Genomic DNA, 13,886 nt, shown 5'->3' on the forward strand with positions numbered 1-13,886 from the left:
ACTTTATTTCACACACAAACACACACCTCACTTTTACACCAATATACTTACCAATCCAGGGTCCAGCGCTGGTCTGTCTCCTGCATAGCCAGCTCACCCTGCACTGACAGCACGGTGAGCCGGATTTCATGCGCAGCTAACACCTGTAGTGTGAACAGCGCTACAGGAGCTGATAGCGTCTTGGGTTTATGCGTCTCCATGGAGACGCATAGCTCAGCCAATCAGGGCTGAGCTATGCATCTCCATGAAGACCCATCGACCAATCACGCTATCAACCTCTGTAGCACTGGAACAGCGCTACAGAAGGTGTTAGCTGTGCAGGAGAAAGTCGGCTCACCCCACTGTCAGTGCAGGGTGAGCTGGCTATGCAGGAGACAGACCAGCGCTGGACCCTGGATTGGTAAGTATATTGGTGTAAATGTGAGGTGTGTGTTTGTGTGTGAAATAAAGTTATACTTTTCTGTGTGTGTGTTCTATTTTAACATTCTTTTTACAGGTGTACTACAAGCGGACCCATTAATGCCCCGCATGCTGGGACTTGTGGTTCTCCAAGTCCCACAATGCGGGGGAGGTCTGCTGGCACTTGTAGTTCTCCTGCATAAAGCAATGTTAATAATATTGTAAAGCGCAACGGAATTTGCTGCGCTATATAAGAAACTGTAAATAAAAAAATAAATAAATAAATGTGTGAAATTACCCTATCAGGTCGGCGTCCACTGGCCACGGACGCCGGTGACAGCCCCAGGCTTCAGCCCTGGACGGGTGAAGCTTGGGGGAGACACCCCTTTATTGGGAGAGTCCCCACTCCTCCAGGCACCCTGTCCAAGGCTGACCAGCCACGGTGCTCATGTTTCGGCTGGGGGACCTTATATAAAAAGTGTCCCCCGGCTGTGGCATGACACTGCGGGCGATTGGAGCCCGGTGCTTGTATCAAAATACGGGGGACCCACAGATTTTTTTGTCCCCCGTATTTTTGTAACCAGGACCGGACCAAGAGTCCGGGGCTGGTTTCAGAAATATGGGGGACCCCTATGCTTTTTGTCCCCCATATTTTTGGAACCAGGTCCAGCTCAATGAGTCCGGGGCTGGTTATGCTCAGGAAGGTGGACCTCACGCCATTTAAAAAAAAAAAATAAAACACTTTTACACATTTTTTTTTTTACACAAGACCATGCACAGATCGCAATGATCTGTGCAGGGTTTTGGCCAATTCGCCTGTCAGAACCTGGTCTACATATGTGGTAAATTTTAGACACATTTTCCCCGATTTCGCATCTCATTAAATATGCGAATTGTATATTTTCAATGGGAAAACATCTGGATGCGAGTTCCGGCGCGACTAAAAATCGCACTAGCGTAGTCAGTCAACGCTTATTACATTGTGTGGGAACCATTGACCATTTTAACCTGCCTGACATGACAGGTGTGAATGTGTTCCTGAAACACCCCCACTATCCACACCAGCCCGAAGCGTGGCAAGCATAGCGAGCACCGTGAGGGGACGCGGTACTCGTCCTCCCGATCTTTTCATACCCCCACTATCACCGTCAGTGTGGAGTTGATTTTATAAAGTGTGGCGAGCGCAGTGAGCCACCGAGCCCGAAGCGTGGCGAGGGGACGCGGAATACACATCAAGTAATCCGTGCCCGCCACACTTTATAAAAGCAACTCCACACCAACGTGGATAGTGGGGGTATGAAAAATTTGGGAGGACACATACCGCGTACCCTCGCCATGCTTCGGTCTGGCTTGGATAGTGGGGGTTTGAAATGGAGGCATTTCCCAGTATGTAACATGGAGCACTGACAAATGCGTCCTTTATTGTGCATGAGTCGCACTTGCACACTGCACCCCCCCTTTTTGCAGGAGACGCACATGCTACCAAACCCCTAACCCTGTCAGCCTCCCTGAAGCGGACACAGTCAGGGTTGCCGTACTCTGCCGCAATAATTACGAAGACGCAGGAGCGTCGGAGACGGTCCTGCATCTCAGACAGATGGAGTGGCTCTCCGCCGGTGACCGCATGATCCCCTCTCCGCCAGCATCCGCCAGTGCAGGGGATCTGTTGGCAGGGGCGTAACTAACTATTTAGCGCCCCCCCCCCGCCGCACGTTTATTTGGCCCCACACACACACCTAACCTGCCCCCCCTTCTTACCCGCGGTCTGCGTCTCGCCCGGCTCTCTGTCGAGACCTTCCTGACGTCACGGTTCCGGCCGGCTCCTGCTGCTACAATGAAAACGGACTATTAGAAAATGGCTGCCCCCATACTGCAGACAGAAAACTGTCTGCAGTATGGGGGCAGCCATTTTCTAATTGTCAATTTTCATTGCAGCAGGAGCCGGCCGGGACCGTGACGTCAGGAAGGTCCCAACAGAGAGCCGGGCGAGACGCAGACCGCGGGTAACTATAGCCCCGCAGCCCCCCCAATTTTTCTGCACCCCCCCGCCACCGCAGGGGCTGCGGAGCTATAGTTACGCCACTTTCTGTTGGTTACCAGTGCTGTGTGAGAGGCACTCACTAGGCTTGTCAGAGACGCTGGGGACAGAGCTGCAGCTCCCAGGGACAGTATGGTGACTACGCTGCCTGACGGGGACACTACGCTGGCTACGCACGGCTGCCGCGGAGTAACTACGCTGACCACGATAGGCAGCCGCTGGGCTATGAAGAAAACGTAGCGTAGCCTGCTACCGTGAAACTACACAAGTACCCAATAGTATATTACAGGGAAACATGTGGTTTCATTTCATTAATATAGAAATATTATTTTTCATTTATATTAAAGTGCTAATTTTACGGGATAAAATGTAATAGGATGAGCGATTCCGAAAGTGAGAGATTTGGTTAGAAATGTCCAGTTTTTTTAAAGCGGCAATCATTTACACTATGAAACCAGTTTGATTTTGCAGTGTAAATGATTGCCGCTTTAAAAAAACCTGTAGCTACATTCTGATGCTTCGGCAATTAGCTAGCCTGACGCAAGACAAAAAGGCAGCTTTTATATTTGTATTATGGTCAGAGCTGGACCAAGCCTTCGGCAGGCCCATGGCACTTTAAGTAGGAGGGGCCCCCATTTCTACATGCCAACCACAGGGGGCCCCTAGATAGAGGGGGGCCCAGGGGTACTTCCCCCCTCCATTATAAACCGGCCCTGATTATGGTGTAAATAAAAGGGTGTGTACATCCAAAAAGTCATTGAACAGAAGCATTTTATTCTGGTTATTTAATCTTAAAGCACCAATTATATTATCTCTGCAGTTCAATGCGTACAAATAGTTAAAATGCACCAATAATAAAATAACTTATACAATAAATATGTGCAACGTTTTCAAATGTCCATAAAAATATATTTTTAAAAAGAAATTCCACAATAAAGTTAATATGGTGTAAATCGGTGACTGGCGGCCTCGTTAAGCATAGGGTGTGCCATAGACGGGTAGGAGTAAGTGGCCAGGCTGGCTGGCGCAATGGGTGGCGCTGCATGCAGTCCAGGCCTAACCATTGTACTATGAAGTGGTCCAAAAGGATGAGCTGGTGCTGGAGGGGTTAGTGGCACTGCCAGTTCTGGCCGCACGGAGCATCCCGCTGCTTGGAAGTCTGAGTAACCATAGTAAGGAAGGTACACGCCAGAGAAAAAGGCTTCGACTCGAGCATCTTGACTTTGGCGTTTGAACTTCATCCTTCGATTCTGAAACCAGGTTTTAATCTAAAACAAAAAATAAATTAAAAAGAGACATTGGTTAAGTGTCCGAAAAGATGAGCAACTCGTTCATCAAATCAATGCACTAAAACTTAAACTTATGTCCCCAACTGGCAGCTTGGGCTGATGTAACCAGATGCACTAAGCTGAGTGACAAAATGGAGAGTTGATAAACAACCAGCCAATCAGCTCCTACCTGTCATGTCCCAATTGGTGTTTGAAATTTTTTAGGCAGGAGCTGATTGGCTGGTTGTTTATCAACTCTCCATTTTATCACTTTTGAAGCTTAGCCCCTGGCCCCCTATGTGGTTTGGGTTTTGGAGGTTGGCCCTGTAGTGTGAAGAGTCTTTTGAAAATGCAACAGTAAACTGTAATGGTAAGGGGAACTAGTTCCACCTCAACCATCCCTTCACAGTAATTCCAACAGAGCAGCCTGTCCCAGCAGCTTCTCTTTCTGGCACAGCGTATGTAAAGTCACGCTGACTGCCACTAAAAGGGGAAAGAAAAGCCTATCAGCACGCTCAAAGAGAATGGGAGAAGGGGACACAGAGGAGGTGAAGCTGCTGGAGGGGCACAGGGCATGCAGCTGCTGCTCTGGGCATTGTGTGTATAAGCAGCAATACTACTGTGAACATTATGTGTAAAGGAGGGTGGTACCACTACCACTACACCGCATTACCATGTGGTGGAATATAAATCTGGGGCACATGCGGTGTAATATTGTGTTACCGTGTGGCGTAATTTGAATTGGGTACTTTTGTGAAACCACTTTTCCTTTTACAAAGTATAGGAGGTAGGGCACAAATTTACAGTTTGCAGTTGGTGCCGAAAATCCTGACACTGGCCCAGGCTTTGCCTAATGGGGGTGGTCAAGGGAGCTTATTGCCACCACCTCTCCAGGACCACTTTAAGCCCTAATTATTAGGGTATGAATATTGTACATCTGTGTAATAGTAAGCATAGGAAATGTGGAATAGCAGTAGGAACTATGGTGCAATAGGCATGCATTATACTATCCCTGTACAATGCAGTTCGGTAGTCCCTGCTCACCTGGGTCTCTGACAGCCTCAGCACCTTGGACAGCCGCTTCTTCTCACTAGACCCAATGTATTTGTGCTCCTTAAAGCTCTTCTCCAGTTCTTGTAGCTGCTCCGCTGTGAACTTGGTGCGGGACCTGGAGGAGGCCTCTTCCTCAGAGAGAGAACCTGTTGGGCTCTTCATACTGTCTGAGCAGGACTTCTGGTACTTCTCTTCTGCAGGACTAGGCCGGGCAGCTGACATCTCCTTACCAGCCTTACGAGATTTGGCAGCATCTGACAAATAACAGAACAGGCATTTAGAAAATATATGAGGGCAGTTACCAATCTTCATATCTCACCAAGGACCCTTCCGATCGCAGGCGGATTGCTATATGACTCATGGGCTATAAACATGGAAATACGCTCTTCACAAGAACAGCTCTTTACATACAAGCTGTTCCTGTTGTTATTTGTGCTATAGGCTGACAGAATTATTATGGGGTGTGTTGATTCACATTTCCCCCCAAAGCAGAGGACAGTGGAATAAGTATCTGCGTGGCAGAAATCCACAGGATTTGGTGCTATCAATGATGGTCTAAGTCAGGGATGGGGAACCTTTGGCCCTCAAGCTGTTGTTGAACTACATATCCCAACGTGCCCTGCAACAGTTTTAGAATGGCCAAATAGAAAAACTGTTGCAGGGCATGCTGGGATGTGTAGTTCTACAGCTGGAGGGCCAAAGGTTCCCCATGCCAGGTCTAAGTAATAGAAGGAAAAGCACACAAGGGAAGAGGGCCCTGCTCCGGAGAGCTTATGGCCCTTATTCTGGTTCACTCGCAAAGGCAAATTCCTTCTCCATGGTTTTGTCCAATTGAGAAGGAATTTGCCTCCGTGAGTGAACCAGAATAAGGGACAATGTATAATGATATGTATCACACAGGATTAGAATGAGGTGACACTGGATGCCAAATAACTTTAAAAGTGACTAATAAGAACCTCTTTATAAAGGTGCCACCAGGACTGCCCAGAGTGATGAGGAGAAGGTACTATTACCCCACACCTGGGAAGGACACATAACAGATAGGGCAACTTGCTGGAGCTAGTCAGCCAGTAGCTTCAGTGCTCAAAAGATCTTCTACCCAATCAATTGGCAAGTAAATTGACTCTGAGGGGTGTTCTCAAGCATCTAAAACAGGCACGTGGCAGTGTTGCCCATAGCAACCAGATTATGGCTTTATTTCCAATAATGCAATAAAAAAACATGACAGCTAGAAACTGGTTGCTACGGGCAACAGCACCACTTTAGTGTTTTTGAAGCTATAGTCAAGATAATATACATGATTGGACAAATTCCCCAGCCTTAAAATCTGCACCCATACACTACAGATCTGTACCAGTGATTTGCAGTTAATATCATCATCATCATCATCTCATTGGATCCTAAAATATGAAGATACCAAAAAAAACCACCTAATACACCCAGGATCAGTGATTTCACATTAAACTCGTCACCAATTATATAGAGGGCACAGGATATAACTAATGTCTATCGCAGTGATTGTCAGCAGCAGAAGAATTGTACAATTGTCAAAACAAAACACCAACCTTCACCATACGTTAGCAGTGGGTATGGATCATTAGGTCTCCAGCAGTTATGTTGACATGCATTGGGTCAACACCATTAGGTCGACCTGTCATTAGGTCGACAGTCAAAAGTTCAACATGGGGTTTTTCGTTGTTTTTTTGACCCGAATATCGACATAGGCGGCATGTACACCGAAACGTAGCACTGCTGTGCTCGCCATGCTTCCGGCACACTATTTTATTCTCCCACCATGCCCTAATGGATGGTAGGACATGAAATACCGCTTGTCGGCACATGTCAGCTAAAAAAAAAAAATGTGAAAAACCCCATGTCCACCTTTTGACTGTCGACCTAATGACATGTCTACATAGACCCATGTCAACCTAATGACCGTATCCCTTAGCAGTCACAAATCAAAACCATTGCAGATTGTCCAATTTTGTGGACATTCATCACATTGTGATCGCAATCATTAACTGGGAAAGCCTATACCCCAGTGGGGAGAAGACAGTGCTGGGGTAGGCCAAGAGGGTGGAGGGTACTGCCATAAGTGTACACACACACACACACACACACACACACACACACACACACACACACACACACACACACACACACACACACACACACACAAACCATAGTATTATAAAATGTGCATTTACACACACACACACACCATAGTATTATAAAATGTGCATTTACACACATTCCTAAATGTGTTCCTAAAATACTATTACATGAGCAAGACCCGAACTGGAACCATCCCGCATAAGCCCCAGATAGCGTCCATACCGTGCGCTGCTTGCAGGGTGTCCGGGGCTTGGTACTGCACGATCCTCTCCTCAATGCGATTCTCCTTCTCATCGCTGCTCAGCGCTGGGTGCGGCCTCTCCACCGCCGGCGACGACACCCCATCGCTGCGATTCTGAAACGCTGGCCGACTCATCCTGCACCTTAATAAATCCATATCGGGGTGATAGGTGTTCCTGCGGCTGCTCTCTGAGAGCCATTCCACGGTGTAAGACCTCTTCTCCATCCCTAGCTTCCTCTGCACAGTGTCCACTCCACACTGACCCCACTCTCTCCCACGCATATATAAAGGCCGGAGCCAACGTGGGGTGTAATGATGCTAGAACAATGGCCTTATTGGGTGTTACTGTAATTGCCATTGTCAGACGACTGTCACATCCTCCTAATCCCCCCATAAAGCAGTTAGGGGACAGGCCACTGGCTCCAAGTTCATTCCTAGTGGGCTGCCACTTAATGATACCACTGCTGGGTAATTGAATCAGTACCTTGTCGGATTAGATAGTCTTCTATCATTGCTGTTTGGCCCATTTACAGATTCATTGTCTTAAAGGCCAAGATAACAGGTCTAGTGGGGACATTTAAATAGTATAAAGGGGCAGACTAATGAGAAGAAGAAAAAACTTAATCAGAGGTCAAGTTTTCCAGGTGATACGATTGTCAGTGTAATGAAATAATTGGATACTATATATCAGATACTCTCTACTTGGCTGCAGTAGTCTCATTGTGCAATGTGATATTATACATATTTTAGGTTATATTCTAGATGCTGTTGGTCTATGCACACAGTGTGTAGGACTGTTATTATAATACATTATAGAGGGGGATACTGGTGTAAGGTATAATTATTGCCAATAGTAAGTTCCTGGGACAGGAAAGACTCTCAGCAGAGACAGCTTTATCTGATGGTCGGTGCCAGGTACTGTTGGGGGGAATAATGTTAATTTGGTTTATTAAGGAACACTCAGCATAGGAAATGATGGGACAGCGCTGAGACTGGCAGCAAATGGGAGCTGGCTGCATTTCAATAGCTTGATGTTTTTATGGAGTAGATCAAACGCCTAAATGTACATTTTGGGAAAGAAACTCCGAAGTCTTCTCTCTCAGGTGATCTTAGATTACAATGGGTTGCAGACCTCTACACCTCCCCCCCAAGACCCTTTCCTTGCCTGCTGGCCATTGCACTCCCTGCATTGCATTGAGATCCTGACATTTGGGCAGCGGAAGGGGTTAACCAGGAGCATCAAGCAGTCACCCAAGCAAACACCTCATTTAACAAAGTAACGAGTTGTCTCGATAAACTGGCTCCACTCCAGCCCAGTGATAAGGGATGAGCTGATTGTGCCATTTACTTATGTACACAGACTGAAGGAAGAAAGTAAGTGCTGATATTTGCTGTGTTCAAAGGGAAACATCTCTGCTCTGTGTGCAGACACTTGTGCAATACTGTATATGGGTGGCAGTATTGGGCTCAATGGCCAATGTTACTGTATATGGGTGGCAGTATTGGGCTCAATGACCAATGTTACTGTATATTGGTGGCAGTAATGGCCAATGTTATATGGTTATTTTTCACTGGTCATTTTTAACTCCAATCACAACATAAATAATTAAATGATTTCATTGTTGATATAAACCAAATTTAAGTTTGTTTTTACATACCATAACACAGGGGTTCCCAGCCACAATCTTTGAAGGCACAATAACAGTCCACGTTGTATGGATAGACCTACTTGAGTGCAGATGACTTTATTAGGACCTCAGTTATTGTGATTTAGTAATCTCCGCTCAATAATAAGACCTGGACTATGAGGGCACTCTGAGGACTGTGGTTGGGAATTGCTACCATAAAATACAAGGGTGGTTTCAGGGCCAGATGCAGTAAGCTTGAAAAGTGATAAAATGGAGAGTGATAAAAAGCCAGCCAATCAGCTCCTGTCTGACATTTTTCAAACCCAGTCTGTGACATGTCAGGCAGGTGCTGATTGGCTGGCTGTTTATCACTCTCCATTTTATCACTTTTGAAGCTTAGTGCATCTGGCCCTTAATCTTTCTACCACCAGTATATACTATGCAAGAGATCTCCAAACGTGGTCCTCAAGGCACACTAAAGGTGCATACACACTGGGCGATATATCGGCTGCTTGATTGAACAGCTGATATATCGATGAACAATCGGCCAGTGTGTACCATTGATATATCTGTAAACGGCATCGTTCACAGATATATTGCGTCAGCTGTGCAACACATCTAAAGATTTATTAGCATATCCTGTTGTGTGTATGGGCAATCCGCCGACTGTCCGTACAGCCGCTGGTGATAGCTCAGTAGGTGGGTGCAACATACCCATATGCGATGTCAGACCAGTTGGATCGGGCAGCATGTATGGAGAACACCTTGCATAATCCATCTGTAGATATATCTGTTGATCTACAGATCAATCTACTGTTGATCTGCAGATATGTCTACTAGTGTGTACCCAGCTTAACAGTCCCAGGGTTTTAGGATGCACAGGTGCCTTAATTAGGACATCAGTTCATTTGACTTAAAAACCTGTGCTCTGCCATGGAGATTCTTAAAACCTGGACTGTTGGGAACCAGTGTGCTATGCTTTAAATCTGAGGTAGTCAACCCTAGTCCTCGAGAGCTACCAACAGTGCATGTTTTGCAGGTCTCCTCACAGAATCATAAGTGAGCTAATTAGCTCCATCTGTGGATCTTTTAAAATGTGTCAGTGATTAATGAGTGCAGCTGTGCAGCAGCTAGGTTGTCTGGAAAATGTGAACTGTTGGTAGCTCTCGAGGGCTAGGGTTGGCTACCACTGCTTTAAATTATATTCTAGAGCAGTGGTTCTTGAGGTTCCTACAACAGGACGTGTGTGTGTGTGTGTTATATTTTGTTGGAGCAGTAATTATCCCACCTGTTACCACATAAATTAATTCAGAATACATACACTCATTATTCAGGCACATTTGAAAAGATCCACAGGTGGAGCTAATTATGTCACTTGTGATTCTGTGTGGAGACTTGGAAAATGTGCACTTTTGGGGGTACTTGAGGACCAGGGTTGGGAACCACTGCCATAAATCATGGTTGCCTACCTGACCCTCTCCTTCAGGGAGAAAATGCTCTGTTCCTGGACGTCCCTGGTAATGTATGATTGCCATCACCTGTGGTGGGCTAGGTAATTGATAAGAAAGGTGTCACCACAGGTGATGCAATCCTACATTACCAGGGAAGTCCAGGAGCAGAGCATTTTCTCCCTGAAGGAGAGGGTCGGGTAGACAACCCTGGACTGGCTTCGTTCAGCAACCTCTGCCGCAGTGGCGCTTGTAGTGTCCATCTCCATTTGGGGGTTGTCCTGTCTGGGGCATATATGGGAAATTACAGCCTCCCTGTATGGTCAATGGCAGTGTTCCTTCCCCATCTTACCAGTGACAACTGTTAAGGGGTGTGCACACGCTTCAATTCTGGCGGGTTTTCGGTTCGATTTTGCTTATAGAAGCAAAATTGAATCGAAATCCAATGGTTTTTAAGATGCTTTTGATCTTCATTCAATTCGATGTGAGCTCCCCTTTTCTCTATATTGAAAAGGAAAATCGACTGTGCAGCCAAGGAAATATCAAATTTGAGCCAGTAAATTGAATGTGTACACTGTACCTTGAATGTAAATGGAATTTGATATTGAAATCAATAGCTAATGCAAAAGTACAGATCTAATGCCAATTCAAATCGGACATCAAATCTAAAGCAAATTGAAGCATGTGTACACACCTTTACAGACACCCCCTGCTAGGACGCTCAGACAGGAAGGCCTGCAGAAATCACACTGATCAGCGGTCAGCTGCAAATCCATAGGCTACTCACTCACTCACCATCTGTGCCTAACCTAGAACATACTTTTCCTGTGTGATAGTGACATCTATCTCAAGGCCAGAGCTGGCATCACACACCCACCCTGAAAACGACTGGGCAAGCCTGCATTTTTGGTTACCAGCGACAAATGACAACTTCCTGTCACTCAAGCATAATCCGGATTGCTATAACAAAAATGTTGATCCCCCCCCCCCCCCCCGCTGTTTGTCATTGCCTCTGCGTACTGCCTGCTAGAAGAGAATAAATGCTGCCTTGGGAACAGGTCTGAATCATGCCCTAAGTTCCAATGTTATGTATGGAGACAGCTGGCCAGATTGGCTCAGAAAGATAGGCAGGAAAAAGCCATGACATCTCCTGCCTTAGCTTTTATGGGTGCCGGACGGGGTCCCGACGGTCCTTTACCCGACGTCGGGATCCTGACTGTTAAAACACCGACTTACGAGTTCCCGGCGGCCACTGGCTATTCTCCCTTGTGGGGGTCCACAACCCCCATAGAGGGAGAATAGAATAGGTGGCGAGCGCAGCGAGCCCACATGGGGCTTAGTTGCGCTCACCATGCGGCCAGTCCGGCCAGTCGGGCTAATGACTGTCGGGATCCCGACGTCGGGCTAATGACTGTCGGGATCCCAACTGTCGGACCCCTATACCACTATCACCGGATGTCAGCTGCCCGCCCATTTCCTTCCCAGCGTGCACGCATAGGTCAGGTTGCTCAGAGCAACCTGACCTATGCGTGCACATTCCACTTCTTTCGATGGTCGACCATCGACACATCTTTTGATGGTGGCCATCAAAAGATGTAGGTGGATCCCCTGGCCTGCGAATGGAAGTTACTGTATAACATCCATTCGCAGGCCCTGCATGCAAAACGCGCAAGGCGGAGGTTTGGCGGACTCGCAATGCTGCGAATTCGCAGCCTTGTGAATCAACCAGAAAAAGGGCTATTTCACACACTCCGGCTCCTGCCGGGCGGCGAAAACCCGCACGGCCAGGAAGCCGTGCCGCACTAAGAAGCCGTCCCTTCCAGTGGTGGGATCCGGCTGCAACCAGACGGCCGGGCCGTGGCCGTCCCGTGTGAGTGGACACAATAGTGTCCATTGACAACTACTTTGTACGGCGCGGCTTTTGGCCGTGCGGGTTTTCGCCGTCTGGCAGGAGCCGGAGCCTGTGAAATAGCTCTTACCATCAATGTTTATTTAGGTCTGTGCAAAGCCCAAAATGAATCTGCTGGCCCTGTATACATAACGCAATAAAATAGGGCAAGAGTAATTGAGCACATCTCATTGTTTTAAATGTGCCTATATCATACTTTATTTGTTTGAAAACACCTAAATGTACTGACCATTACGACATGAGAATTTTTTTTTAATTAGTTTAAACTTTTATTGACCGAAATAATAGTTACTTATAGATCGCATTGCTTTGTAACCCTTCTGTCTTCACAAGTGTTCCATGTTATGTTTTGTTATGCTGAAGTGTTACCTGCTGAATCATTACAATGTGACACCAGCTACCGTCAAACTTATAGAAACAAATTTACAATTTCCTTTCAGCAACAAAAACCTGAACAAAGACCTGTTCACACCTGGGACAAGGAGGAGACTATTTTTGGCTCCAGAGCGGTCCTGTGCCAGCCGAGTTGTAAATGGTCCTTCAGGAATCTTTGTACATTTCAATCAAATGCAATGTTTTGCTTGTTTCACACCTCTATGAGTTTATTCTAAGAAACCATGGCATTTAATGAGTACATATTGTACATTGCATATTGGTTTGGAGGAGTCACAAAACAATAAGGACTTCACTGACTTTTCGGTGGGTCAAACCCTTTGTCCTATACAGATGGAGCCCCTCTCAGTCATGCTGCCAGCTCTCCATGGAGATGTTTCTAGCGGAGCTGGCGGCATGGCAGATGGCGGGGGGGGATGCGTGAGTTTCTCACTCGCTCACGCGTTCCACTCAGCAAAGTGGCAGGGAGAGGGGACAGGGTGCATCCCTGCCCGACTCCGCTTCAGGGAGTCAGACAGGGAGTGGGCAACGAGCAGGGGAGATGGGCAGGGAGAGGGAAATGGCTGCAGGGCTTCCGGGAGAATGCGGTGCGCGAGCGTCTTGTGCGTATGCGTCCCATGAAAATGAGTTTTGAGGTTGCTAAACTGACAATGATCAGAACAGGTAATGCCTGGTACACACCAGGACGACTAGGGCCCGATCCCCTCAATCTAGATCCAATTCCGACCAATTGGATGTAGATTGTGTGGTGATTGGGCCCTTTTCTGTCCTGGTGTGGACCGATACCGATCCGATGCGCGGTCCCGCGGGTCGGTCGGTCGTTATTCAGATTCTAACTGCTGCAGGTAGGATCTGAATAACGACCAGACTGCCGGGTGCGGGTCGCCATCGGATCGGACCCCCCGCATCCTCGTGAGCGGGTCTGAAGAAACACTGACGACCCGCTCACAATGTGCATCGTGAGTGGGTCGTCGTGGTGTGTACCCTACATAAGGCATGAGGGGCCTGATTCAGACCTGTTCGCTAGGCTGCATATGTTTGCCGATAAATCGCTGGGCGTTTCCCTTCCCCAGCCCCCTGCCTTGGTGATTGTGAAACTCACCAAAGGCATTTGCACAGCTGGTCTGCACATTCGCATATTTGCAGACGCACAACATTGCACATGCTCAGACCCACAACATTGGAAACAGGCCCGAATTGGGCCCCTGTGATCAGGTCTGAATGAGGCCCAAAGTGCTGACCCACTGTAGGCACCATGTAATCCGCATCTGGGCACCTACCTCTCTGCCCACAGCGCTTTAGGGTCTGACCACTGGGAACACTGGGACTTGGGAGGGTTAAGTATTCAAGAAATAGACACAGCATGTACAGTGTGGCCCCCTTGGACTCAGGCC

At 47.3% G+C, this 13,886-nt stretch overlaps 1 protein-coding gene across 1 annotated transcript; it reads right to left on the reverse strand.

The window, feature by feature from the left end:
• Positions 1-3,240: 3,240 nt before the first annotated feature.
• On the reverse strand, positions 3,241-8,964 carry LOC146007265 (homeobox protein vex1-like). The gene is made up of 3 exons (XM_083145616.1): positions 7,096-8,964; positions 4,750-5,012; positions 3,241-3,705 (listed from the first exon to the last, which is right to left on the reverse strand). The coding sequence occupies exons 1-3, from the start codon at positions 7,394-7,396 to the stop codon at positions 3,376-3,378; spliced, it is 894 nt and encodes a 297-aa protein (XP_083001742.1). The 5' UTR covers positions 7,397-8,964; the 3' UTR covers positions 3,241-3,375.
• Between the last annotated feature and the right edge of the window lie 4,922 nt (positions 8,965-13,886).

This window comes from Crinia signifera, chromosome 6 (genome assembly GCF_055691185.1).
Source record: "Crinia signifera chromosome 6, ASM5569118v1, whole genome shotgun sequence".
NCBI lineage: Eukaryota > Metazoa > Chordata > Amphibia > Anura > Myobatrachidae > Crinia > Crinia signifera.